Raw genomic sequence first — 24,502 nt, 5'->3', positions numbered from 1 at the left:
GAAGTGGTAGTGTTGCCAATTTAGCCAGAAAAATACCTTGTACCATCACACTTGGGTCCCTTGGGCCATTGAGGTCACTGGCTTTTAGATTCTCCTCCTCTGGCCAGCAGCAGGTCTGTGCTGGGACTAACATAGCAGGAGGGCCACTATCTGTAGCGAGGAGAAGCACATGGACATAACAAAATAGCCTTAATTTCCCCTGTCTGGAGACACAGCAAGCTGCTGGGCCATTCCCAGCATGAAGTCTCTTCAGCCGCAGCACAGCTGGTAACAGCACAGCACAGAAACACAAAACCCTGCTGCACAGTGTCTCGGGGATCTCTTCAGAGCACTTGCCAGCTGAAAGCTATGGTGGATGTTTCTTTCAATGGCTAAAACTATTGTTCTTTCTTCATTAAAGGTTTGGGAACTGTGAATTTTCCAACTCAACTTCCTAGGCGCAGTAAACCCAAATGTGAAGTTAATTCCTGCTTCAGGGGAGTCAGGTGTGTGGAGACAGCAGAGGGATTTCAGTGCGGCCCCTGCCCTGAAGGGCTCACGGGAAATGGAGTTACCTGCTCAGATATCGATGAGGTAAAATAGTGACTTTCACTGAATTAAAAAAAAAAAAGGGGGGGGGAGCAAAAAGCTACAGTTTTATACATATCAATGGATTGCTGATGCTTGCTGTCTTCAGCATTTGCTGACTGCTTGCATGGTGAATATTAATTCATTTTGATTTGATTCTACCTCCTGATTTTGCTGTTGCTGCAACTTTACAGAGGTTTTATGTGTGAAAACTTGAAATACCCTGGTGAGTTGAGAAGTCACTTAAAGGAGTGTAATGTATGGAAAAAAACCAGCCAAAACAAGCTTTCAACATAGTTGTTTCTATTCCACAAGAAGATGCAGTAGCTTCTGTTACAGGCTGCAGAAGCCCTTCTTGTCGCTATGGGCTTTGTTTCTTTAAATTGTAGTGCTCTTGAACCAGCCTTGGAGTCCAGAGTCTTCTCTTCAACCCAAACTGGAGCCATGTTTTCAGCATTACCTTAAAAGTCTGTGAAAGAAAATAAACATTTGTTGTTATTGTTCCTTTTGCTTCTTTATGGTTGTGTTGAAAGCTGATAATGTTGACTTGATTTTTTTTCTTGTGCTATATGTTAGAAGTTCAGAGCTTGCTTGTATTGAGGACTGGGTTAATAAATTTACAATATCTTAAATGATTAAATAAAACCTGTGTTAATTGGAATGTGACACTTACTCAGAACACAAACAACAAAACCACTTACAGCTTCACCACATTTTTTATGTGTGATGATTTTTGCCGTTACTCTTTAGTGATTTTTGTGGAAAAGCACCTGGATACAGTAGAGCAGAGGACCAGGAGAATTAGGTCATTAACTGTGCTTGTGGATAACACAGTACTATACCGATGTACCTGCCTGATGATGTAAAATAGCAAAAGCATTCCTTTTTTCTCCTTCCTAGCCAACGGATGTGCTTTGACTGCTTTTTTGGTTACTTCCCGCTGCAGGCCATCAGCAGACAGGTTGCAATGTGCCCAAGTTATATCTGTGTGTGAAAAACACTGGGTAGAGAAAGTGAGTTGAGTGTGGCAGTTTTCCTGAGTTGTAGGCAATGTCTTTTGTTATGCCTCATGTGGCATGTACTGTCTGCTGCAACAGAAGGTGCAAAAAATGGAAATGAAGCTCTGAAGTGGGAATGCAAGAGGTGAAGCTGAGACAGCTGTGGTGCAAGTTTCATGCCACAGACAGCCATGGTGAGAGACTCAAATCAGCCTGAGTGGAACCCAGCAGTACAGTTGGGTTCTCCTGAGCCATACCCAGACTGAGGCAAAGCATGGTGATAATCTCCTCCCTGCCGTTTCCAGAGTTGAAGCAACTCTACCCATGGTGACAGTGGTGGGAAAACAAACTGAGGATAATCTGTGGTAGCCTGACCTGAACGTGGCTTTCTGTGAGCAGTCAGGCTCTGCCACTGGAGACTGACGTGCCTTCGTTTTGTGCCACCAGCCCACATGGCAGACCTGGTCTCACATTAGAAAGAGCAAGGAAATTTTGCCAGAATGGTGTCCTCGACATCCAGTTTTGCTTGTTTGAGGGCTTCACAGGGACACTGCTATTAAAATGCCACCTAGTCTGGTGTGGTTTTGTTTACCAGTAAATAGCTCAAAGCTTTAACGGCTGGATTTTCACTTGTGGTTGTTCCAGGGGAAGAATAAATGACATTAACTTTTCATTGCCTAACAACAGGGGATGTCATTTGTCTTCCTGAGTTAGCTGACTAAGAAGGAAACTAATCCTGGGGTTTTTTTGAAGGTCTTTGGGAATCTCTTCTGGGAGAGCACCTTTCTACTGAATAAACTGTTTCTGTTCTTCCTAATAACTGGAATTTAAAAATAAGTTAATATACAAATTCTAATAAAGTCAAATCTAGAAGCTTCCTCGCTAACAGCTGCCATCATCTTTTCTGAGGCTGTTAGCATCTCTTCAGTATGCTCCCTTATTTGTTACCAGTTTGAGGACATTACTTTCAAGTGCTGATGCCCTGTACCTTGGGAGCTGCAGCTCTGCTCTGTGTAATTTGAGTGCCCTCTGCTGTCTACAATAAAAAATCCACAGCAACTAAGGAGCACAAAATGTCTCTAGTCCTAGTTTTACATTTTGCTTATGCTAGTTGTGGACCTACTTCTAACAAGTCTTTCCGTCAAACACTCTTCGATATTGAACGTACCTTTTGTTGCTCCCTTATGTGTGTGTTTGATTACAGGTTGTACTTTGTTTTAGGTGGGTATCTTCTGGTTTGATCACCCTCCATCTTGTGGATGTTTTTCTATGAACGACAGAGGGGGTGGGAAAAGACATATCTTTAAAACTTTTTCTATTTCTTTCTTGTGTTTCATATTTATTCTTGTCTTTGAGCCATATGCAGCATGATGGCATGTTGATATTTTCGGTACTCTTATAAATATTACCTGGCAGCTAGTGTTGATGTTGGAGAGGCAGCAATGTGGGATGTGGTTCCCAAACTGGCAACCACAAGGCCAGTGAAATGGATCACAGCTGTTCTGTAAAATATCATGAGGTAGTGAAGTGAATGGCGCCTTCAGGCTAGGGGTGATGCTGTGGGCATGTGCTATTTCGGGAGAAGTGCCAAAGGCTGTCTGTGGACCTCCGGTCTAGAAATGTGGTGCTACTTACACGTCCCTGCTCATCTGGCTTATGTTAGGGTGACTTGCCTAAGTGTAAATGAAGGAAAGTGCTGCTGCCACTTCTTTGTGTCCAAAACACAACTGCAGGACCATTTGTTGGGTTGGAGTTATGCAGCTTTCCTGATATTGTGATCTGGACTCTTGCAGGGGACTCTCAGCCTCCGAGGGAGCGGAACCTGCCCAGCAAAAGGAAGGACCTTAGCGCAGGGGTGCTCAAACTGTTTAACCAGGGGGCCGGCGCGCGGATGCAGTGGCAGGCAGTCATCTGCGGCTGCTTGGTTTCCCCCCCCAACCCCCGGAGGGGGGTGGGGGTGGGTTCTGTAAATACCGGGGGCCGGATTGAGGACCCTGGGGGGCCGTATCCGGCCCGCGGGCCATAGTTTGAGGACCCCTGTCTTAGGGCATCAGCTACAGGCTATAAAGGAAGATTGCAAATGTTACTTAAATTACAGAGATAGCTGAAGACCCACTGGGGTCAGAAATACCTACAGAGACTGTTCCTTCTGTAAGCCAGCTCTGAAGAGAAGACATGCAGACACTGCATGTAGCATTGCCTTTGACTGAGAAGTCTGTGCACATAGTCAGAGTCTGGATGTTACTGAAGCATGACCGTGTGCTGGGTTCATTTTTTTCTTTGCAGTGTCGTTACAACCCTTGCTTCCCTGGAGTGCGATGTGTGAACACTGCTCCAGGTTTCCGATGTGAGACCTGTCCCCCAGGATATACAGGACAAACTGTGCAAGGGATAGGACTCAGCTACGCCAAGAGCAATAAGCAGGTGAGTGTCAGCATTCCTGCAGCAACTATTGTTGCAAGGTGCTGGTTTATATCAATGCCTCTGTATCACATTTTGTTTATACTTCAGTCATTCCATAATTGACTTGTGCAGTTAGGCAGAGATCAGAGTGTTTCAGTTAGAAGATCTGAGTTGTTTGCTTGGTTTTAATGGAAATATTAATCATCTAATACTCAGGACTGGTATAGAGACAAGTGTCATTATCTTTGTAGGTATCTCTGATCAGTTTTAAAGGAGGCTCCACTGACGTCTGTAAACTGGCTTTGAACTAGGAAGGGTATGATAGAAAAGGCCTATTTTACTGTCATTTTTGCATTTTCCTGTAGCACCCTACAATGGGAATATAATTCTTGTCTGAATTCTTGTGGGTGAACCAGAACTCATCCTAAAGTTGAAAATTTTTGTATCACAGTGTCTCTTCAGGGTTTATATGTGTCTGGAGATGCATCGGAAAGTTAGCCCATGAGTATGTCTGTGCCATTCTGAGAGTGGTTTCAGGAGAGGCTGTGGCTCTTTTCTGGACTTAAACTTCAGTGGCTTTTCTTCAGACTTGGAGCTGAAATTGACATTGTTTTTATTACATGTCGATTTTTTTTATTGCTAGGTCTGCTTAGATATTGATGAATGTCAGAATGGTGGACTTGGACTCTGCGTTCCGAATTCCCATTGCATAAACACTTTGGTAAGCACCTTTTCATATCTGGCTTTAAAAAATTGGTTGCTTTAAAATTCCAAGTGGCTAAGATTAGTTTTATGTCTCTGATTGAAGAGCTGAATAGTACAATTTATTTGTTGGCTTCATCTAAACCAAAGAATCTTTTCCTCTTTCCTGACTAACAATTAAAAAATCAATACTTCCTTTGGCATTAACATGCCCATCTCAGTTGTATCCTTATCACTTTCCCTGAGGAATAGCAGGAACTCTTCTCTTCACACCAGCCAGTTATGTGTGTTTATGAGTATGTTATTGTAAGGAACCTCCTTTGAAAGATAAATCTTTGCTTCTCCCCACCTCTTCCCACCTGGTAACTGCTGCAGCAAGCTGATCCCCTGGGTGCTCTTTTTATAGGAGTAACATCTTTGCTTTGTTAGGGTATTTATACAGTACCAGACATCCCTCTAAATAAGTACAGAGAGGAGGAGAGCTGCAATTGGTACAACACTTTTCATACCCATAGATATTAAATCCAGGAGAACACTGTATCAGAAGTAGAAATGGTTTGAAAGATGTTAGGATCCAATAGAAGGAGTGTACAACCATTGTAATGCTATGAAGCAAATTGGATCTTTTACTTAGAAACAGTAAATCATGGAATCATTTATGCTGGAAAAAACACTTAAGATTGTGTCCAACCGTTAGTACTGCCAAGTCCACCACTAAACCATGTCCAAAAGTGCCACATCTACACATCTTTTAAATATCTCCAGGAATGGTGATGCAACCTCTTCCCCGGGCAGCCTCTTCCAATGCCTGACAACACTTTCAGTGAATAAACTTTTCCTAATATCCAATCTAACCTTCCCCTGGCACAACTTGAGGCTATTTCCTCTCATCTTGCCACTTATTACTTGGGAGAAATGACCAACAGTCACCTTGTCGCAACCTCTTTTCAGTGAGTTGTAGAGAGTGACAAGATGTACCCTGAGCCTCCGCCTCTCTAGGCTAAACCCCAGTTCCCTCAGCTGCTCCTCACAAGCCTTGTGCTCCAGACCCTTCCCCAGCCCCGTGGCCCTTCCCTGGACACGCTGCAGCCCCTCTACGTCCCTCCTGCAGTGAGGGGCCCAAACCTGAACACAGGGTTCGAGGTGCAGCCTCACCAGTGCCCAGTGCAGGGGGACAGTCCCTTCCCTTGCCCTGCTGGCCACACTGCTCCTGACACAAGCCAGGGTGCTGCTGGCCTCCTTGGCCACCTGGGCACACTGCTGGCTCATGCCCAGCCGGCTGCCGACCAGCACCCCCAGGCCCTTTCCCACCAGGCCCTTTCCAGCCGCTCTGCCCCAGCCTGTAGCGCTGTGTGGGGCTGGTGTGACCCAGGTGCAGGACCCGGCACGGAGCCTTCTTGAACCTCATCCAGCTGGCCTCGGCCCATCGGTCCGGCATGTCCAGACCCCTCTGCAGAGCCTCCTGCCCTCCCGCAGATCAGCACTGCTGCCCAGCTTGGTGCCATCTGCAAGCTTACTGAGGGTGCACTCGATCCCCTCGTCCAGAGCACCGATAAAGATACTGAACAGAGCTGGCCCCAGTAGTGAGCCCTGGGGAACACCACTGGTGACCGGCCGCCAGCTGGATGTAACTGCATTCCCCATCACTCTTTGGGCACGGCCATCCAGCCAGCTTGTAACCCAGAGCAGAGTACATCCATCCAGGCCATGAGCAGCCAGTTTCCCCAGGAGAATGCTGTGGGAGCTGGTGTCAAAGGCTTTACTAATACCCAGGTAGACAACAACCACAGCCTTTCCCTCATCCACTAAGTAGATCATCTTGTCACACAAGGAGTCCAGGTTGGTCAAGCAGAACCTACCTTTCATAAACCTGTGCTGGCTGGGCCTGATCACCCAGTTGTCCTGTATGTGCCACTTACACCACTACTGTTCTGTAGCTGGCTGCACAGAGCAGGCTTTATCCATAGCAAGAGAACATTTAAAAGTATCCTACAGGTGTAAATACAGTCCTTTTTGCAGCTAGGTGTTGTTGAGGTTATTAGTAGTGTTCCAAATGGTGTGCTTTCCTCACAAATAACCTTGTTTTTCTAGGACTGCTTTCACTGTTCAATATGCGTCTCTCTTTTTTCTTTTTTCTTTTTTTTTTTACATATCTAGAACATTTCTGTCACATGTTGTATCTTATGGCATGACTAGGTCTCTTCAGAGGCCCATCAGGCCCTGTTTGCAGAAGGCAGCAAGTGGCCTGCCACATGTCAGAGCAGCACTGGGTTTTTAGTCCTGTCTCCCTTTAGAAACAGTTTGATCTGGACATGCAGCCTTAAAGGCTATTTTAATGCATACCAGCGCTTGATACAGGACAGAATATACTAAGAAATTCAGCAGACTCCAGAAGTTATTACCCGGCACGTCAATCAGGAGAAAGTGTGTTGGCTGGTATGTTTTATATAGGCTATATCATTTGCATGGACACTAATTATTCTACTCTTCAGTCATCTGCATATCTTCATTTTCAGCCTGAAAGTATGCAGACAGCACAGAGTTAAAGTCTGGAATGAAGCTAGGAACAGAGGACAAAAATAACACTCATCTGGGTAGTAAATATATCTCTCCATTGTGGTGGATTAGGACAATCCTGACAGTTCCTCCAGCAGGCTTTGTACAGGAAGAGTAAAGTTGTGTGAAGTGCCTCAGTTTCACAAAGGGTGCACAAGTTTGTAGGAGATTTGGCTGTTTTAATTCATTGACATATCAAAAATAATTATTCTCTATAAGGAAAAAACAGTGTTTTCAATTAACTTTTTTGTCATAGGTCACAAATCTACAAGTATGTGAGACAGAGACAAAAGCCGCATTTAGATGTCTAAAGACGACCCTTTCTTATCAGCATTTATTCATTTATACCTCATGTAGTGATTGTCCCAGCACACACTGAGATTCCTTAGCATAGCTCCTTCAGGTTTGTTTACAAAAGAGTGACACAAATATAAAACATATATGTATGCATCTAGGTAAACCACTGCAAAAGGTTACATGGATGTTCTTATTGCAGTGTAAATGAGGATGACTACATCTTCAACTCCTGAATTCTTTTCTGAAGAACAACATTTAACTCAAATTGGCTTAAAAACATTCCAGTTAAAAAAAATAAAATGAGGCAAAGACATACTGAATTTTCTTGTCTCTATTTGATTAAAAGTTATGCCCAGCTGAGTTTAGATAAACTGATGGGGCTGCTTTACCCTAAAATAAGAGCATCCAATCTGATTAAGCAGGTGCTGCTTAGAATTTCACACAAAGTCTTGGCCACCTGGAAGCAGCTCAGAGTAATGCTGGCAGGGACAAGACATCATGAAGAAGCTTTTGCTGCTGCATGACTTTTCTATGGCTTAACAAAAGGCTGATCTAAACAGGCAAGAGTTGAGTTTGTTTTCCAGCATGCATTGTGGGAGCCAAACCTGAATTTCACATAGAAAATAAAGTTTGTTCACAGTGCAAGAGACCTCAGTGGATGAAAAACTACACTTGCACAACATAAGCAGTGTGATATGAACCTTGCTCACAGGCTTGCTTTAAAAGAAAAGTAAGTCATGTTAAAGGCTGGCTAGTAACTTTTTGTTCTTACAGGGGTCTTACCACTGTGGCCAGTGCAAACCAGGATACACAGGAGACCAAGCCAGGGGATGCCAGGCAGAGAAGAGCTGCAGAAGTCGAGCCCTCAATCCATGCAGTGTCCATGCCCGTTGTATTGAGGAGAGGAGAGGAGAGGTGACATGTATTGTGAGTTCATAAATTCATGCATTTTTACAGTGAAAAATCGCCTTTTTTTAGTCTGAACTGACAAAGCCTTTGGGATCATTTTATACAGTTGAATGACCCAGAACAGCCACAGACATAACCAGTCTGAGTCTGTCTTGCAGTTGTTTTCTTCTTGCAGGATGTCTGTAAGGCAGTTGTACTCGTGTGCCATATTTGCTGTGTCTGTGTGATTTAGGTCTTTTGGGAATGGCTTTTGTAGACTTTCTGTAGTCTCCTCAGAAAGGGCTGTCAAGTGTCACTCCACAGAAGACATCACAAGGACAAATTCCTCTCCTGGTCCTCAGCTACACAGCTGTGAGTAGGGATCCTCCCTGCATACCCAACGTGCCTGTATTTGCGTGCTGACAGAGAGGGTATTTCTCCAAGTGAGAACACAGATTCTAGGCAGAAGTAGGCTGTACTGTGCTTTCCAGCTGCGGGAGCAGAGGAGCACCAAGTGGCATATGAACTTCCATTGTAAGAGTCTAACTGAAGTATGTTACTGTTTTTCCAGCTTGCAAATGGAAGCAAGAGACTAATCCTGTGTCCCAAATTTGGATGCTTTTGCTGGCGCCTCCTTTGGTCTCATTTTTAACTACAACTATTTCAAAGAAAAATCTAGGATATTTTAAGTCCACGCTGTAATGGAAAGATGCTTAGATACTTGTGTTGGTCAAGTCCTCATTTCAGTGGGAGGCCAGAATGTGACATGCAGGTCTATGCATGTATCTTCAGTTACAACACAAATTAGGCATAGGTTTGAAACAGTACCAATTTAATTGGCTAGGAGAAAGTTGTGTGCCAGATGCACTTGCTTTGCTGATGCAAACTAAGTAACTGTCAGCACAGTTTTCTCTTAAAACTTCCTCTAGCTGCAGATGTATTCTTGAGATACTGAAAAAAACATATTCATCCCATGTAACCATAGGCCCCATACTGAGATGCTAGGTGCATATTCTGCGTAGGTTGCCTTTTTTCTTTTTCTGCATCTGTGGGAGGGGAACCAAAATTGACTCCTGACCTTTGTAAGAGAAATCTATGGCTCCCACTGAAATCATTAGGTGTTGCAGGCACACATTCCATTTAACATCAAGTCTGAGCTCTTTCTAGCTGTGCCTAGATATAGAGAACTTGAAACAAAGATTTTCTTTCCACACAGAGATGCTGAAGTGTACCTTATTGTACTTCAGTATCTGTCCATGCCTTCTGTATATTAGTGTTTTCAAGATTGATATGAGGTTTCCCTCTTGAATATTGCAACAGTGACTCATTAACCTTTTGGTAGTACTACCATGTTGTTTTATTGATAGTGTGGCATTGGCTGGGCTGGTGATGGTTATATTTGTGGAAAAGATGTTGACATTGATGGCTACCCTAATGAAGAACTCTCATGTTCTGCTGAAAACTGCAGAAAGGTAAGAAATTCTTTCTTAATCCTATAATAATTAAGAGCATAAAGGGATGAAGAGTGGAAGAAACATGACTAGATATATTAATCTTTTTTCAAGTTGCTGAATTCCTTGGGATAAATTGTATTTAATTTGATTAATTAAAACAATAATATAAAGAGTCATTCAAATTTTGAAGGCATCCAGTTTACCCATAGAACACCAGATACATCCCATTTTTTTTGTCTAGGACAATTGTAGATTCGTCCCAAACTCTGGACAAGAAGATGCTGATGGTGATGGGATTGGAGATGCCTGTGACGACGATGCGGATGGAGATGGCATTCCCAATGAGCAGGTCAGATGTATAGGTCAGGGTGCTGGGATCTGTGCAAACATACGGATTTCATGTACTGCAATAGGCAGTGATTTTGAAATCTGGCTCACTACTCTTTGCCAAAGATTATCCCATTCCCGTCACTGTCAGCAACTCTCTAAATCCTGTCTTTTTCTTTTATGTAATGCTCAATATTATAAGACCTAAAAAAGCCAGGCTATCCCACCCAGCCTTAAATCTCACCAGTGTATGCTCCATTATTATATTTTAGCATTGAATTCTAGAGTTTTTTGTTTACAGAACTTGTGTCCTTCTGTCACGCTTTCCCATAGCATGGTCTTCAGGAATATTGCTTGCACTAGTGTCTTTCTTTTTAAAAAGCAGGTTGACCTGATGTCACATTCCATAAGGGATCCAAAACCCAGATAAATTAACAGTTGTCTTGTCAATAACTTGAAAAAACTTTGAATCATGTTCTCGAAGTGGAAGAGGTTTCCATGTGGGAACTCTATTGCAGAATATATCAGAGAATAAATTCAGATGGTAAAATCTCTTTTGTGTTCACCCTGTATTCTCACATGCCCACTGTTGTTCTGCATTAAGATCTGTCTGTGGTATTGCTTAATGCACTTCCAAGAAAACAAGAACACTCTATCCAGAGTACAAATGTCCATGTTGAGCTAGGGCAGACTGATAACCAGAGAAAGTCTGGTTTAGGCTGTTTTGCCACAGAGGCCAACCCTCAACCCTAAATTCCGGTAGCTCGAAACAGCTGAGTTTATTAATGTTCTGTAAGGAAAGACGTTAAATCCTCCTTCAACTGTAAATCTATGTTCAGGTTCAGCACCTTTGCAATCAATAACTTCTATGTCATTGCTAAGCTCTATTCTGCCTCTGCATGTGCAGGTGTGAGAGGAACTGGGTGTGCTAGGTGGGAGAGGGAAATTTACACCACTTCAAAATCAAGTTTTCTCCATGGGCCTCCTGATGGTCTTAGGGAGTCAACAACAGCTTGGCTGACAAAAACCCAAAAAGACCTGTCCCTTTTTGCATCAGAAAGACGTTTTTCCATGTTTCAGCTTTGGTTTGAGTCTCTACCAGAAGGGGGCAACAGCCTTTCACCAAGAGTATCTACAAGCCCTGTCAGGGTCTCTAAACTGCAGCTTTTGAGGGACCATGTAAGGAAGCCAGGGCGCCAGAACAGGTTACTTAACTTGGATGCGTACAAAATGAGAATCAGAACTCGAAGTTATAAATAAAACCTTATGATACTGGGTGTTTACGTTCAGGGTTCCCACAGTGGGGTTCAAAGCAGAGCTTTGAGAGAGCCAGTGAAATCTGATCCAGAGCTAATATTAATGTAAAATCATGTTTTGTGACATTGCTCCCAGTAATAATTCTTCGTGAAAGTAGAAATAAATAAATATCAGAGTTAAAAAGTAGAAATTATGGATTTGGAGCCCAGTTCTTGTCTGATTTGGATATGTGTCTCTTGCAGGATAACTGTGTGTTGGCTCCCAATGTTAACCAGAGAAATGGTGACCAAGATATCTTTGGAGATGCTTGTGACAACTGCCGCAATGTCCTGAATAATGACCAGAGGGACACAGATGGTGATGGGAAAGGAGATGCTTGTGATGATGACATGGATGGAGATGGTTGGTAATTCTTCCCTTCCAGCTTCTCTGATGTTCTTGAAACTTGCCCAGAACATGCCATGTGTTAGATTTCCTGTCGCCAGCTGCTAAATCTTTCTTCATTAAACCTGTGTTTGGAATCCTTTTCATTTAGATTATTATATATCTTTTTAGCCTCCATTGGAAGCATTGAACACTATAACAGATAAACCAGCCCACGTTTCATGTATAAGTTAAGGTCATTGGTCATTCAGTAATTCCTTAAAGGTATGAACATGGCCCAGAGTACCCAGCTGCTGTCTGTCCCAGATGCCCAAAAGCTACATAGTGTATTATTTTCATTGTTGTAGGAGGTGTGAAAGAAGTGAAAAAATAACAGCCCTTCAAATGTAATAACAAAGATGAAACATCCCATCCTGTAAGCTGTGATATAGGAACAGGATAGAATGAATTGTGTGTAATTAATGAAGTGTGTGTGATAGCATTGAAAGCTGTTCTTTAGCAAGATATTTCTAACTTCTAATAAATTAATGGATGCACACATAAGAAGGATTTGCTATGCAGGCTTATAATGTCATTGCAAGATTAAGTAGTTGCTGAAAAGGAATAAGGTCTTTACTGTTCTTGATGTTTATGTTGTCCAATATCAAATATGGGAATTGTTTTTAACTAATATCCACTTCTTGCTAGGTATTAAGAACCTTTTGGATAATTGTCAGAGGATCCCCAACCAAGACCAGGATGACAGGGATAATGATGGTGTTGGTGATGCCTGTGACAGCTGCCCTACAATCAGCAACCCAAACCAGGTTAGTAGGCAGAAGGAAAAAATACCCTGGTTTAGGGAGAGGGACTGCTGAGGTCCAAAAAGATGCAAGAGAATGAGGCAGCACATGCAGCCACAGTGTTTATCTTTTAGCAGTAATTATTCAGGGAAGTTTTATGGAGCTTCAGACTCCTGACATGGGAGAGTGGAGCTACCAGATATATTCTTTTAGCTTGGGATGCTATTAGCACCTCTGTCCTTCCATTATCTTCTGCTGTCATGCTCTGAAATGTCAGCATGCTCCAGTCCCATGGAGTCCAAAGCCGGACTCTACACAGTGGTGTGTGTTAGTTACACTTGGTATATTTTTTAATTAGGACAAAATCCTGGAGTCCTTATTTAGCAAAACTGTCGCTGCTCCTAGGTGAGAAGTCAGTGAGACTTTTCATATGTTTTGAATTCCAATTAGGCCACATGTGAGTAATAAAAAATGCTGGAAACTTTAGAGAAACATGGTAGATTTTTAAAGCTGCTTAAGAAATCAACCTTGGTTAGAGATGAGGGATACTTATTCACAGTAGTAGAGGAATCTTGCTTGGACTACTCATCTTGCTTGAACTATCACAAATCAAACAAAGAATTTTTTTTGTAAACCAAATGTTTTTCCATGCTTTTATTTTAATTGTATTTAATGTGGTTGTGTTTTGGTTTAGTACTGCCATGTTAATAGATGTTCTCAGCAGCTGATACTGGAACTTTCTCTGTTTCCTTTTTGCAGTCAGACATTGACAATGACCTTGTTGGAGATTCCTGTGATACCAATCAGGACAGGTATGCTGTGTTGTGGCTTTTAAGAGCAGCAGGGAAGTAAAAGAGGCTAGTCTTGAGCTGAAGCACGCTACTGATTCCTGGAGAGCTGTAATCACTCAGACTAGCCTGGATTTAATTCCAATACCTGTTCAAAGAGATGTTATTTCAGAAACCTTGTTGGTTTACTTCCCTGTAGCAGTAGTTACGGAGCCCTTCACCTGTAGCCCCATGTTCACACAGGCTTCCTGTGGAAATGACATTTAGAGTAGTTCTCTGGTTGTAAAACCCAGGGCACTGCTCAGAGCTTCTTATGAGGTAACATATTTTTTCTTTTCTTTATCTTTCTTTCATCTTTCCTTTGGTTATTTTTTTTCCCTTTCTTTTTTCTTTTCTTTTTTTTTATCTAGCAGAAATTTCACAGCTAAGGGCTGCATGCTTTTCCTTAAGAACCTAGTGTTTCAGAAACAGAATTTTATTATCAAGTGCAAAACATTTGCATATAACCCCCTTTGCTTTAGCACAGCAGGAGTGGCAGGGCTGCTTTATGGCTTTTACATGTCCTGAGCGTTCAGGGGAGCATGTCCCATGACAAGCTGCTAACGCCTGGCTGGAAGCAGCTTCTGCATAACCAGCTTTGGGGGTAGCAAGTCCTCCCCTGTGCTCTTAACTTAAAGCAAGAGGAAAGGGAAGTGATAAATCCTGTGCCTGTGCTGGCACAACATTTCACCAGCCACAGATGGCTTCAGGGTCTCACTGCAAGGCCATTGGTGGGTGCTGTTGTCTGGGAAGAGAAGCCCAGAGCCCACTGGGGAGCCCACTTCCCCACCTCTGCAGGGAGCATTCCCAGTCTTGGGTCAGTAGCTGCCAAGGCCCCCAGCTGGGAGCTGTTTTACTCTTAAGAAGATATGGTCTGGTTTTTTCCTGTTTTAAAAAAGGATATAATTTTCTTTTTTTTCCTTAAACCTAACTAATGTGTTTGAAGCATTTCCTGGTAGAAATGCTGTAGCTCTGCCTGAGGTTAACCTTGCTATACATATATGTGCATGGTCATCGTTGCTTTTTGACTCAAGAATGTGCAAACACTAGTTGCTCTGACCTAAAATTAAAGCACTTTTCATGAGCAGGGAGAGATAGGTGAGAATATGTATAGCTATAAGCTGCAGCACTGCCTTAATTTGGCTGCATGTCACTTCTGCCCTGCCTGTGCTAGGCAAAAAGCTGCTGAGGCGGAACATGCCTGGTTATCGCCAGAAACACACACCTGACATCAGGCCATGTTTTTTGCACAGATGCACGGTACTGTTGGCTTGGGGAAACAATGCAGCCACCCCATAACTTCCGAAACCCTTTTCTGTAGTCTGTGTCCTTGTTTCTTGTGACTCTTCACTGCAACCAGCTGATGCAGTCATGGACTGGGTGGGTGCTTGGGAGCTACAGACTTTCTCTGTTTCTTACTGTGCAGCTCCCCTGCAGGAGTGAAATGTAACAAAACCCGCTATGCAGGAGGGTGAAAGCAGTGCCTGTTTTTAAACAAGACTGATGGCAGGTTTCATGCAGAGTCTCCCATAAATTTTCACTCACATTCACACATGAACATTCATGAGCACCAAGACACTTTTGGGCAACATGTGTGACAAGGGACCTCAGCTGTTGAGCTCTTGCTATCTCAGGGGTGCCTTTTGATTGATGACACTGCACTTGTTGGGTGTGCCTTACCACAGTCTTTAGGAGTGGATGTTGTTTGAGATCTTGGGCTCTGGTATTTTTTCCCACTCCATGTCACGCATCTTTTTCTTTTCCTTACCTGAGTATTTTTATAGCTCCAGGCTTAGTCTTCATCTTCCTGCCACCATATCATACAGTCTCTGTTTGTTCCTTGTCTCCTCGCTGTTCAGCTACCTGAGTGACACCAGGTCGTGGTGCCCCACTGGTCTATTTCCAGCTCTGGGCATGCTTCCATGCATTTCCCACTCAGGTACCCGTGCTGTCCCCCATGCAGAGGCAGGAGCTGATGTTGGCATGACATTTCTTTTTGTCTCTGTGCTCATAGTGACGGTGATGGGCACCAGGACAGCACAGACAATTGCCCCACCATCATTAACAGCTCCCAGCTGGACACGGATAAGGATGGGTTGGGTGACGAGTGTGATGAGGACGATGATAACGATGGCATTCCTGACCTCTTGCCCCCAGGCCCTGACAACTGCAGGCTGGTCCCCAACCCAGGGCAGGAAGATGATAATGGTAAGATGGGCCTTCAGGAGCCATTTCGGTGCTCAGGCAATACATCCTTTCTCAGGCATTACATGTGCACCAGAATCCGACAGTCACCTCATGTGCCTATGCTCATGCCAGGAGGAACCCGCAACCTGCAGGGGTCCTTTGGCCAAGACAGAGGTCCCCTCCCCAGGCACTACAGCCGTCTGACCTGAGACTCCACCTGCTTCTCAGACACACTGATCAAGTGGCTTATACAGATGTGGCTGCTTGCTGCACCATAAACCTGCTTTCACTTCTCTGATGCATTCAGGTGATGGAGTCGGGGATATCTGCGAGTCTGATTTTGACCAGGATACAGTGATTGATCGGATCGATGTGTGCCCTGAGAATGCAGAGATCACCTTGACAGACTTCAGAGCCTATCAAACAGTGGTGCTGGACCCAGAGGGGGATGCTCAAATTGATCCCAATTGGGTGGTTCTGAACCAGGTAAAAATGCATCTGGTCTTTCTTACCTGTCTGAGAAAATGCATTTAAAAACTACAGCAAAACTGTCTTTGTAATTGCTGGACCTCTGGCAAACAAGTGAAAAGTAAAAGCTGCAGGTTGGTTGACTATTCTGCAGGAGTTATAATGAAGGAACTTGCTTTTAGCATGTGATAGCTTGGGGCTTGGTGCTCCTAATAATCTAAAATTAACTACAGGATGGTCAGCTTGTTCTGGGTGGATTTCGCCACTGCCAAGAAGGCAAACAGGAGACTTTTGTGTCACCCTATTGAAATATTTCTGTAGCAAGGTTTCATGAATCTTTCCCTGAATTTGAAAGTCTGACCTGCTCTATAGCAGAACATTTACTCCTATATGGAGTCCAATCACTGTTACTTACACTAACAAATTTTAGCCTTCAGGAGGCTAATGTGTTCTGAGTCACAAGGAATGTGCAATTTATTCCCATTGCCAAAGTCTCTGCCAAGCCCACTGAGATGTATACACCTTTCTTAACCCAGTCCTGGCAGTCTGTTTAATCCCAAACTCCATGATCAAACAGTATAAGCTAAGCCTAGGAAAAGCTCTCTAGCCCCTCACCCCCCTCCAGACCTCACCCTCTTTCCATCTTCCCGTCCCATCTCCAATTCTAGACAGGTTCAGTGATTTTGAGAAGACTGGGGTAGGGAGAGAAAATCCACTTATGCAGTGGGAAAAGAAAGATCCTTCCTGACTCAGGGAACACAGCAGCTGAAACATTGGTATTTGATTGTAGTTCAGAGCTAGAAGTCTTACAGACATGTTGTGAGCACATGGAGGAGACAGATGGACAGGGTGTTAGAGGGAGGCCAGAAGAGACTGCTAGGATTAGCCAGCCCAGCTCATCACACATGCTAACCACCCTGTTTTTACTCGTACAGGGCATGGAAATTGTGCAGACTATGAACAGTGATCCTGGCCTTGCTGTTGGTATGTACCCTTTTCTGAGATTCAAATTTTACAGCAGAAAACTTACAGGATATGAACTCGTTTTCTGAAGACTTTTTTTTTAACTTGTGTGTGTCCTCAGGTTACACAGCTTTTAATGGCGTTGACTTTGAGGGCACTTTTCATGTGAACACAGTGACAGATGATGACTACGCTGGCTTTATTTTTGGTTATCAAGACAGCTCAAGCTTTTACGTGGTAATGTGGAAACAGACTGAACAGACGTACTGGCAAGCAACTCCCTTCAGAGCTGTTGCAGAGCCCGGCATTCAGCTAAAGGTACCGCTCTTGGCTCCTAGCTGGGGACACAGTGGTCACCACAGCCTGGCTGTGCCATCTTGCTATGTGTTGGCTATGCCACCCTGCCATCCAGCTGCTGTGGGCTAAGCCATCATGCCATCCATTGGCCAAGCCATCACAGTGTGTGTCAGCTGTGCTGCCCAATTGCTGTTCTCTCCCTGCAACAGGTGTCAAAACTGATAAGTCAGGCATCTGCCACACAGCCCTTTTAATAGCACCATCTTTTAAGGAACTTCATCTCGAGTCTTGTCTCTGCTCATCAGCTGGAGCGTTTAGTCTCCACTCTCATTGTGGCTCTGACTGAAACTGGTCAAATTACCTCCTCCTCCTTGGCCCAGGTACTCAGTTGCTTTTCCACACAAGCAGTGGCAGCAGTTATACAAGAGAAGTAGGGGCTTATGAGCAGGATGGAGGGTGCTTCTGCAGACCTGCTGCCCATGGCAAAATGACTTAGAGCTCTGGAAGTGATATTCTCTGTGGTCAGCATTGAAAAACTGTATTTCTGCAGGCTGTGAAATCCAAGACCGGCCCTGGTGAGCACCTCCGCAACTCCCTCTGGCATACAGGGGACACCATTGACCAGGTCAGGCTGCTTTGGAAGGACCCCCGCAATGTAGGGTGGAAAGACAAAGTCTCCTACCGCTGGTTCTTGCAGCACAGACCCCAAATTGGTTATATCAGGTAAGAGAGGAAAGGATAGATGAGGTGCGTACAGATAGATGTCTGCCTAAACTGTTGCTTCTCGACATGTAAATCAGACAATGAATCTGAGAATTTATAATATGTCTGGGCTTTGCACTGATGAAACCTCATAACAGGTTAGACTTTTCAAATTCAGCCTGCAAATCTTTTCATAGGAAGTTTTGTACCATCTGGCTGTGGTTACTGTGCCCTACTCTAATAAGCCCTTTTCTGGCATTAATACCTTGTTTTGCAAGCTGCTACTGGCCACTGATCTGAAAAAGGTCTTTTAGAATATTTGTGTTGGAATTGTGATAGTTCATTTACATATTCTGGGATAACAGAATTAATAAAGGTTGTCCACTTAAAGGTAAGATCAGTAATTGTCTTGACATGATAGGTTTGAGATTACATAGTGTATATTCAGAAAGTTTGTCGAAGCCATGTAGTGCATGTTATGTATTCTTACTTTGTTGTTTGAAAAGGAAGAAAAAAAGTGATTTAAAAAAATTTCACCAGGCAGATGGAAATGTTTCATTCTGCAACATCCAAATCAGCAGGAATTATACTTGTAGATCAAGGTTGATGTTAAAATGCAGAAAATAAACTGCTCCGGCATCATCAGCTCAGGGTTTATAACCTTGTAATAGAACAGAAATACAGGTAAGTCAGTTGTTTCCGAAATACCACCACCCTGTGGTTGAGATGCAGTAACTTGATGGTATAATTATTCCACTTTTTTGGTGCAGAGTATCATCTTCAGAGGTAGTCGGAGTGAGCATGTTTGACTTCATGCTATACTGGATTAAGAACATTTACACTGTCAGTTTTTGTGTCCCAGCCACAGGGCAGTAATGACTGGATCTTAGGTGGCAACTTCTGTTTAGGCCAAGCTGTTTGTGAAGCTGCTTCGTGAGCAAGCATCTGCCTGTGGTTGCAGTCTCTCAAGCCAGCCTAATTAATGCCCCCTGCAACTGGGAAAGGTAGCAAAATTAATGTCACTAAATCCTTCAAAACCGAAAGGAAACCAGGCCTAAAGCGAACTTTTGCCAGCTCTCTGTCCCCATCTCACTGTGGTCTGTTCAGGCCAGGTGCTACAGACCTATGTGTCTAGCAGAGGTTTTCTGAGGCTTCAAGGAAGCCTAGGAAAAAGTCACTTAGAGCCAGCCTCTCCCACGGAAATCTGGAAGACAACAAGTGCTATTCATTGTACAGATACTTTTGAACTGCCTCAGCAAATCAGGAAATAAACTCAGGAACATAACAGGAATTGGGTTTGGGTTTTTTTCTCATTTTATGAAAACACACAGGGACTTTCTTTCTCTTTACCACGTGCTGTTTTCTTACATGTCAGACCAGCGGTGTCTTATCCAAAACAGGGCTTTCCAGGTTCATCATCCTCTGAGTCATTTACCCAGTACCTCAGAGGCTGAGGACTTGGTGTAGACAGTGCTGCAACAGCCCAGCTGGCTCCAGCATGGTCCTGCTCAAGCCCTCAGTACAGTGCACACGCTGGGGAGCTGGCAGGGTGCAGCTGTTCCCAGAGCGATTTGGGAATTTGCCGATGAGTTTTCTAACAAGAAGATGCCAGATCATCAAAACTGTTCCTGGAATTAAACATATTCATATTTTTAAAGAACTCTCAGTCAAGTTTAAGGTTCCAAACAGTTTGTTTGAAACTTTGCCTGTTTAAAAAATAAAAAAAAAAAAAAGGTTTAGGTTCAGACTGTGTAAGACCATATCCATTTGGCCTTCTTCAGCCGATCTAGTCTGGTTCTCCCTTTCTCCTACAACTATCAACTGTGGAAACTTTCAAGAGTTAAAGCTCTTAGTCTGACTGACTACTGGAAAACACACTCCAAGCTTTTGTAGGATGTGTCAAAAACCAACCACCACCAAAACACCCTCCCTGCCCAGCTCTTGCCAGTGTGCAGCATTGCTCCAGTTGCCAGCCTACAGAGGAGCTATGTTAACTGCTTTTTCTCCCCTGGGCTAGGTGGGAGAGGATAGCATGTCTAAGACTAAAGTCACCACGGGTAACGAAATTGCTTTGGTGAATGTTGCAGCCTTGGAAAAGACCTAACAGAGCTTCTGTTTGCTTTCATGAAGGGCAAGATTTTATGAAGGCTCTGAACTAGTGGCAGACTCTGGTGTAACTATAGACACCACGATGCGTGGAGGACGGCTTGGAGTTTTCTGCTTTTCTCAGGAAAACATTATTTGGTCCAACCTGAAATATCGCTGCAATGGTAATGTTGCTGTTATGTCATTTTAGCTAACAACTAGCAAGTGACCAAGAAGAACTGGTAGTGTGGCTGTTGGATTAAGCCATTATGCACCCTTTTCTTTGCTTTTCATTTACACACTATTCACAGCTGTAAAATGCCTCCCCTGACACTGCAGCCAGACGGGAACTAACACCTCACAACTGCTCCTCCCAGAGCAGTCACTGTGCTGCAGAGACTGTGCCAGTGAAGTAGTATAGCTGTCATCAGAGAATTAGAAACATTATTTACAACTAACCACGCACATGCACATGTACATGCACAATATACTGAGGCCATCATGTATACAGGATACCTTAAGCTCTGAGTAAAAAGTGAAATAAATCTGGAGAGCCAGGGGCATTGGTGTCAGTCAGGTACTTGCTGGTTGCTCCTGTCTGTGGGAGGACAAGATCATAAGATGCCTTTTATCCCTCAGAGGAATCCTTCTCAGACTGTGGGAGCATGCTGGCTCACTCTTCTTGGGGCAAGACCCTTGCAGCTTAGCCCTGATCTCCCACTACATGGAGTAACTCAAACCTTGGTCACCCAAGCAGAAGCTGATCATGTCTGGGTGTTTCTGCCCTGGCAGCAGTTCCACTGTTGAAGTGGGGTTGGAGAAGCTGCCCCCCTCTTCTCAGCATCAAACCCTACCTGACCGAGGCAGCCTTAGGAAAATAAGTTGCCAGCCAAGTTGCAACAGTTTCCTTACTTGCTTTCTGTGGATCCAAGAAGCCCAGATCAGGTCGGCAGCGGACACAGCTGCTGCATGGCCAGACCCTGGCTCTGTGGCTTGTTCTGTTGACGGACTCTGGTTCTTGGGCACTTGGTACACCTAGGCTGGCATAAACAGGGGAAGTTCTAGACAGTGGTGCTTACAATTAAAAATCGTTTGCTAGGAGTCTTGAACAGTATGTGGTTTCCCAGAAAACATGTTTCAAAGCTGCCACTGAAGTTGTAGGTACTTTCCTGGCAGTGAGCAGGCAATGGCTTTGCTGCAGGTGCTGCAGTAAGTCAGTGAAACGCACTCAAAGAAGCCTCTGGAGTCCCAAAGCATTCCTGCATTTCAGTCAAGTTCCTACACTTTCAAAAAAAGCTTAAAAATAATCTTCAAGCCTCAGGAAGAGGGGTGATCAAAAAAAAGCAACGGACTTACTCCTTCTTTTCTATATACTGTATTTATACAGTTACTTCTTTTTTTCAGTTTGGTTACCTGTCCTGTCTCAGGGTGGAAATAATCAGAGCAAAGTTGAGGTCGTGCAGTTGAGCTTCCTTGCTGTGGCTCCATCTTTGGCTGCAGCTTTAGCTCTATGGTTAGCTCTGTGGCTCTCCAGGTAATACGTTCTGGGATCTGGCAAAGTCACACTGCAAACTCAACACTTCAAACAGAATTGTAGTTACTCTTAGGCACTGACCTGTCTCCAACTCCCTTCATCAATTTTAAAGTTTTTCTACCAGCTGCTGTTGGTCCCTGTTGATGTTTCCATACCTATTTGTGGCATGGAAAGCGATTGCAGGGAAGTTGAATTAGGGTACATGAGAAACAGAGATGCTGATGCCACAAACGTGTCTGGGGTGCAGAACAAGGTAACCACTTTTTCTGCCTTTCTGGTCAGCGTTTATTAATAAAAAGAGGAGTAGGATCCAAAAAGTTTTCAGGTGGAAATGTAATTCAAAGATTGATAGCATTCCATTATGGGCTGGCATTGTAGCACTCGTCCTGTTAGCTTCTCTATGCTTTTCAGTGGTGCACAGCTAAAACTGAAAACACTCCCTGTTAGTTCTTAATGTGTAAACAGAAGAGAAGGCACATTACCTAAAAAAAAGGAGTAGGTGGGTAATTCATTAATTTATGTGCTCCTTGATTTTGTTAGAAGAGACTAAACTTTTGCATATTTTCTTGTTTTCAGACACTATCCCAGAGGACTTCCAAGAATTTCAAGCTCAGCAGTTTGGCGTTGGTGATATTTAAGAAGGAAAAGCAAACTAACGTTGCTATTGCAAACAATAAAACAGTGTATTTTAAATCCTTATATGATTGTTGTTATCAGACTGCACACCGCAGCTTGTTCTTATTGATGTGACAATACCAGGCCCATTTTTGTATAAAAATGAAAATTAAAAGGAGACAAAATAGACTGGGGCTTCACTTGTTTTCAAATTTGCCCTAAAATCTAGGGTGCAGCATGTAATGGAGTGACACTTCCTTAAAACATTGTCAGGAAAAGTTTGAATCTATTCCCATTTTGGATTCAGTATTAAACAGGATGGGGAAGAAAGCGCAATTTTGTTTATCTGGAATGTGTCAGGAACAACATGTTTCAAGGCATGAAGTGGTTGGAAGCTGTCTGGTCAAGTCAAGAGCTTCTTTCTACATTTCCAAACCTGCCAGGAAAAAGTTGTATCTCCTTTAGAGCAGTTTAACTCATTTGGAGACTGTTACCTTTGGCAGACCCCTGCCAAGAGCCCTGCTAGATCTCCCTGCCCTCCCAACCCCAGAAAACTATGAGTAACACTACCACATCCTGTAAAAGCAAAAAAAGCTGACTGCAGGGCGTTGTAGTCACATCTTGTGACCTGCATGTGACTAAAACCAAAAGACATATGGAGATAAATGTAGAATCACCAACAGAGAGAAAATAATCTTAACTTTCACAGAGAGAAAATAATACTAACTTTCACATATACAAAGCCAGGCTTTGACCTGTGGTCCCCACTTAGAGCCAAGCTCCCTCAGCAGGTACTGCAATCTTATGAAAATAAATCACCAAGTTAGAAGCTCAAAACACTGCATTAAGCATTAGTAATTAAGCCTTAGTAAACATTAAGAAAGGTCTAGAACACAGAAAGCCAAAAAAAAATAAAATTGTATTACAATGCACTCTGTAATTTGAAGTATAGAAAGGTGTTGGATACCATGTGCATTTCTACAGCATTCTTTTTCAAAATGGAGCTATGAAAGGAAGGGAGGACAGACTACAAGGACAGTTGAAGAGAAGGATATTGCAGCCTATAGGAGAATTACTTTAAAAAGGACAATTGGAAACAGTACTTCAGCCTGGGGCGAGCGCGAGGGAGGAAATACACAGAGGGGGAATACAGTGAGGGTTTTAAAAATCAGAAGTAGCCCTGAGAAAATGAACAGCCATGGCTCTTTCCCAGCACAATACAGGGGAAATGCTGAGTGAAATTATCAGGTGGGAGTATCAAAATAAAAAAAAGTGGTTTCCTGTTCTCAGTACAATAAAAATGGTATACGTTGCTATCAAAGGCTTGGGCTACAGGAAGAGTTTTCACTGCAGGCCTGTGCACCATTGCTCAGGCTTCTGGGAGCAGCACAGCCCTGGGAACTGTCTCACGAGGGATCCCAGAGTTCTACAGCGAAGGGCATGATGCTGGAGTGTTTCTCTGGCATGGTGCTTCATCATGAAAGATCCTCCAGTGCCCGTGCTTTCCCCTTAGCTTCACCAAATCCAACTTCACTCGCTGGGTCTTCAACAGAGGATTGAAAGGCTAGCTACTTTGGAGCAACACAGTGGGTATTGTCAAATTACGCTTAAAAGATGAGAAAAAACATCTTTTTCTAGCTGAACATAGGCTGTAGCTGCAGTATTGTTTATTCATGAATGAGAACACAGATCATAAAGCAGATATACGTCTTCCTTATGTATTTGTGTTTCACTGGGTGGAGCCCCTTCTCCCCTTCCCCAGGCCCATATCCTCTGTGAATGGTTTGGGCACAACCTGGGCAGAAGGCAGGTACTTGTACCACACACACCCCCATCCCCACCATGGGTGCCCTGCAGCTGGGGCCCACACTACATGCATTTTGCAGAGGTGGTCCCCTCATGGTGGATGCAACAGGCCTGGCCCACCCTGACCTGCCTGCAGCATGTCCGGGTCAGGGCACCACAGCACACATCAGCTCCATCAGGAAGCATGATGGCAGCTGGCCTCCGAGTCCCTGCTGGTCTTCCACCCACCCCCACCCTCCACCCCCACCCCCGAGCCCTCCCACCTGCGCTGGGGGCTCTTCTCTTGCTGCAGTGGCTGGGAGGGAGCACCCTGGCCATTTGCCACACCAGCCTACCACCCCTGAGCTTGCCAATTTCCAGGCTCTCTTCCAGTCTACACCACGGCCATTGGCCACTGGAGGCT

The 24,502-nt window shown here is 43.9% G+C and overlaps 1 protein-coding gene and 1 long non-coding RNA gene across 2 annotated transcripts in view; one reads left to right on the top strand and one right to left on the bottom strand.

Moving 5' to 3' along the window:
* Nucleotides 1–22,482, top strand: part of THBS4 (thrombospondin 4) — a 45,632-nt gene extending 23,150 nt beyond the window's left edge. The window contains exons 7-22 of the mRNA XM_055699179.1: nucleotides 401–573; nucleotides 3,852–3,989; nucleotides 4,612–4,689; nucleotides 8,298–8,450; nucleotides 9,779–9,883; nucleotides 10,107–10,214; nucleotides 11,692–11,851; nucleotides 12,521–12,639; nucleotides 13,375–13,427; nucleotides 15,457–15,650; nucleotides 15,937–16,115; nucleotides 17,033–17,081; nucleotides 17,182–17,378; nucleotides 17,908–18,080; nucleotides 20,190–20,329; nucleotides 22,255–22,482. Coding sequence (XP_055555154.1) covers nucleotides 401–573; nucleotides 3,852–3,989; nucleotides 4,612–4,689; nucleotides 8,298–8,450; nucleotides 9,779–9,883; nucleotides 10,107–10,214; nucleotides 11,692–11,851; nucleotides 12,521–12,639; nucleotides 13,375–13,427; nucleotides 15,457–15,650; nucleotides 15,937–16,115; nucleotides 17,033–17,081; nucleotides 17,182–17,378; nucleotides 17,908–18,080; nucleotides 20,190–20,329; nucleotides 22,255–22,316 — 2,081 coding nt within the window. The 3' untranslated portion in view covers nucleotides 22,317–22,482. The remainder of the gene's footprint in view (nucleotides 1–400; nucleotides 574–3,851; nucleotides 3,990–4,611; nucleotides 4,690–8,297; nucleotides 8,451–9,778; nucleotides 9,884–10,106; nucleotides 10,215–11,691; nucleotides 11,852–12,520; nucleotides 12,640–13,374; nucleotides 13,428–15,456; nucleotides 15,651–15,936; nucleotides 16,116–17,032; nucleotides 17,082–17,181; nucleotides 17,379–17,907; nucleotides 18,081–20,189; nucleotides 20,330–22,254) is intronic.
* LOC129734720 (uncharacterized) overlaps nucleotides 1–24,502 on the bottom strand; it is a 121,443-nt gene that overhangs the window by 38,774 nt on the left and 58,167 nt on the right. The gene's annotated exons all lie outside the window — the stretch shown is intronic.

This window comes from Falco cherrug, chromosome Z, assembly GCF_023634085.1.
Source record: "Falco cherrug isolate bFalChe1 chromosome Z, bFalChe1.pri, whole genome shotgun sequence".
Classification (NCBI taxonomy): Eukaryota; Metazoa; Chordata; class Aves; order Falconiformes; family Falconidae; genus Falco; species Falco cherrug.
Note: the sequence above shows the minus strand (reverse complement) of the source record. Positions and strands in the feature narration are given on the sequence as shown.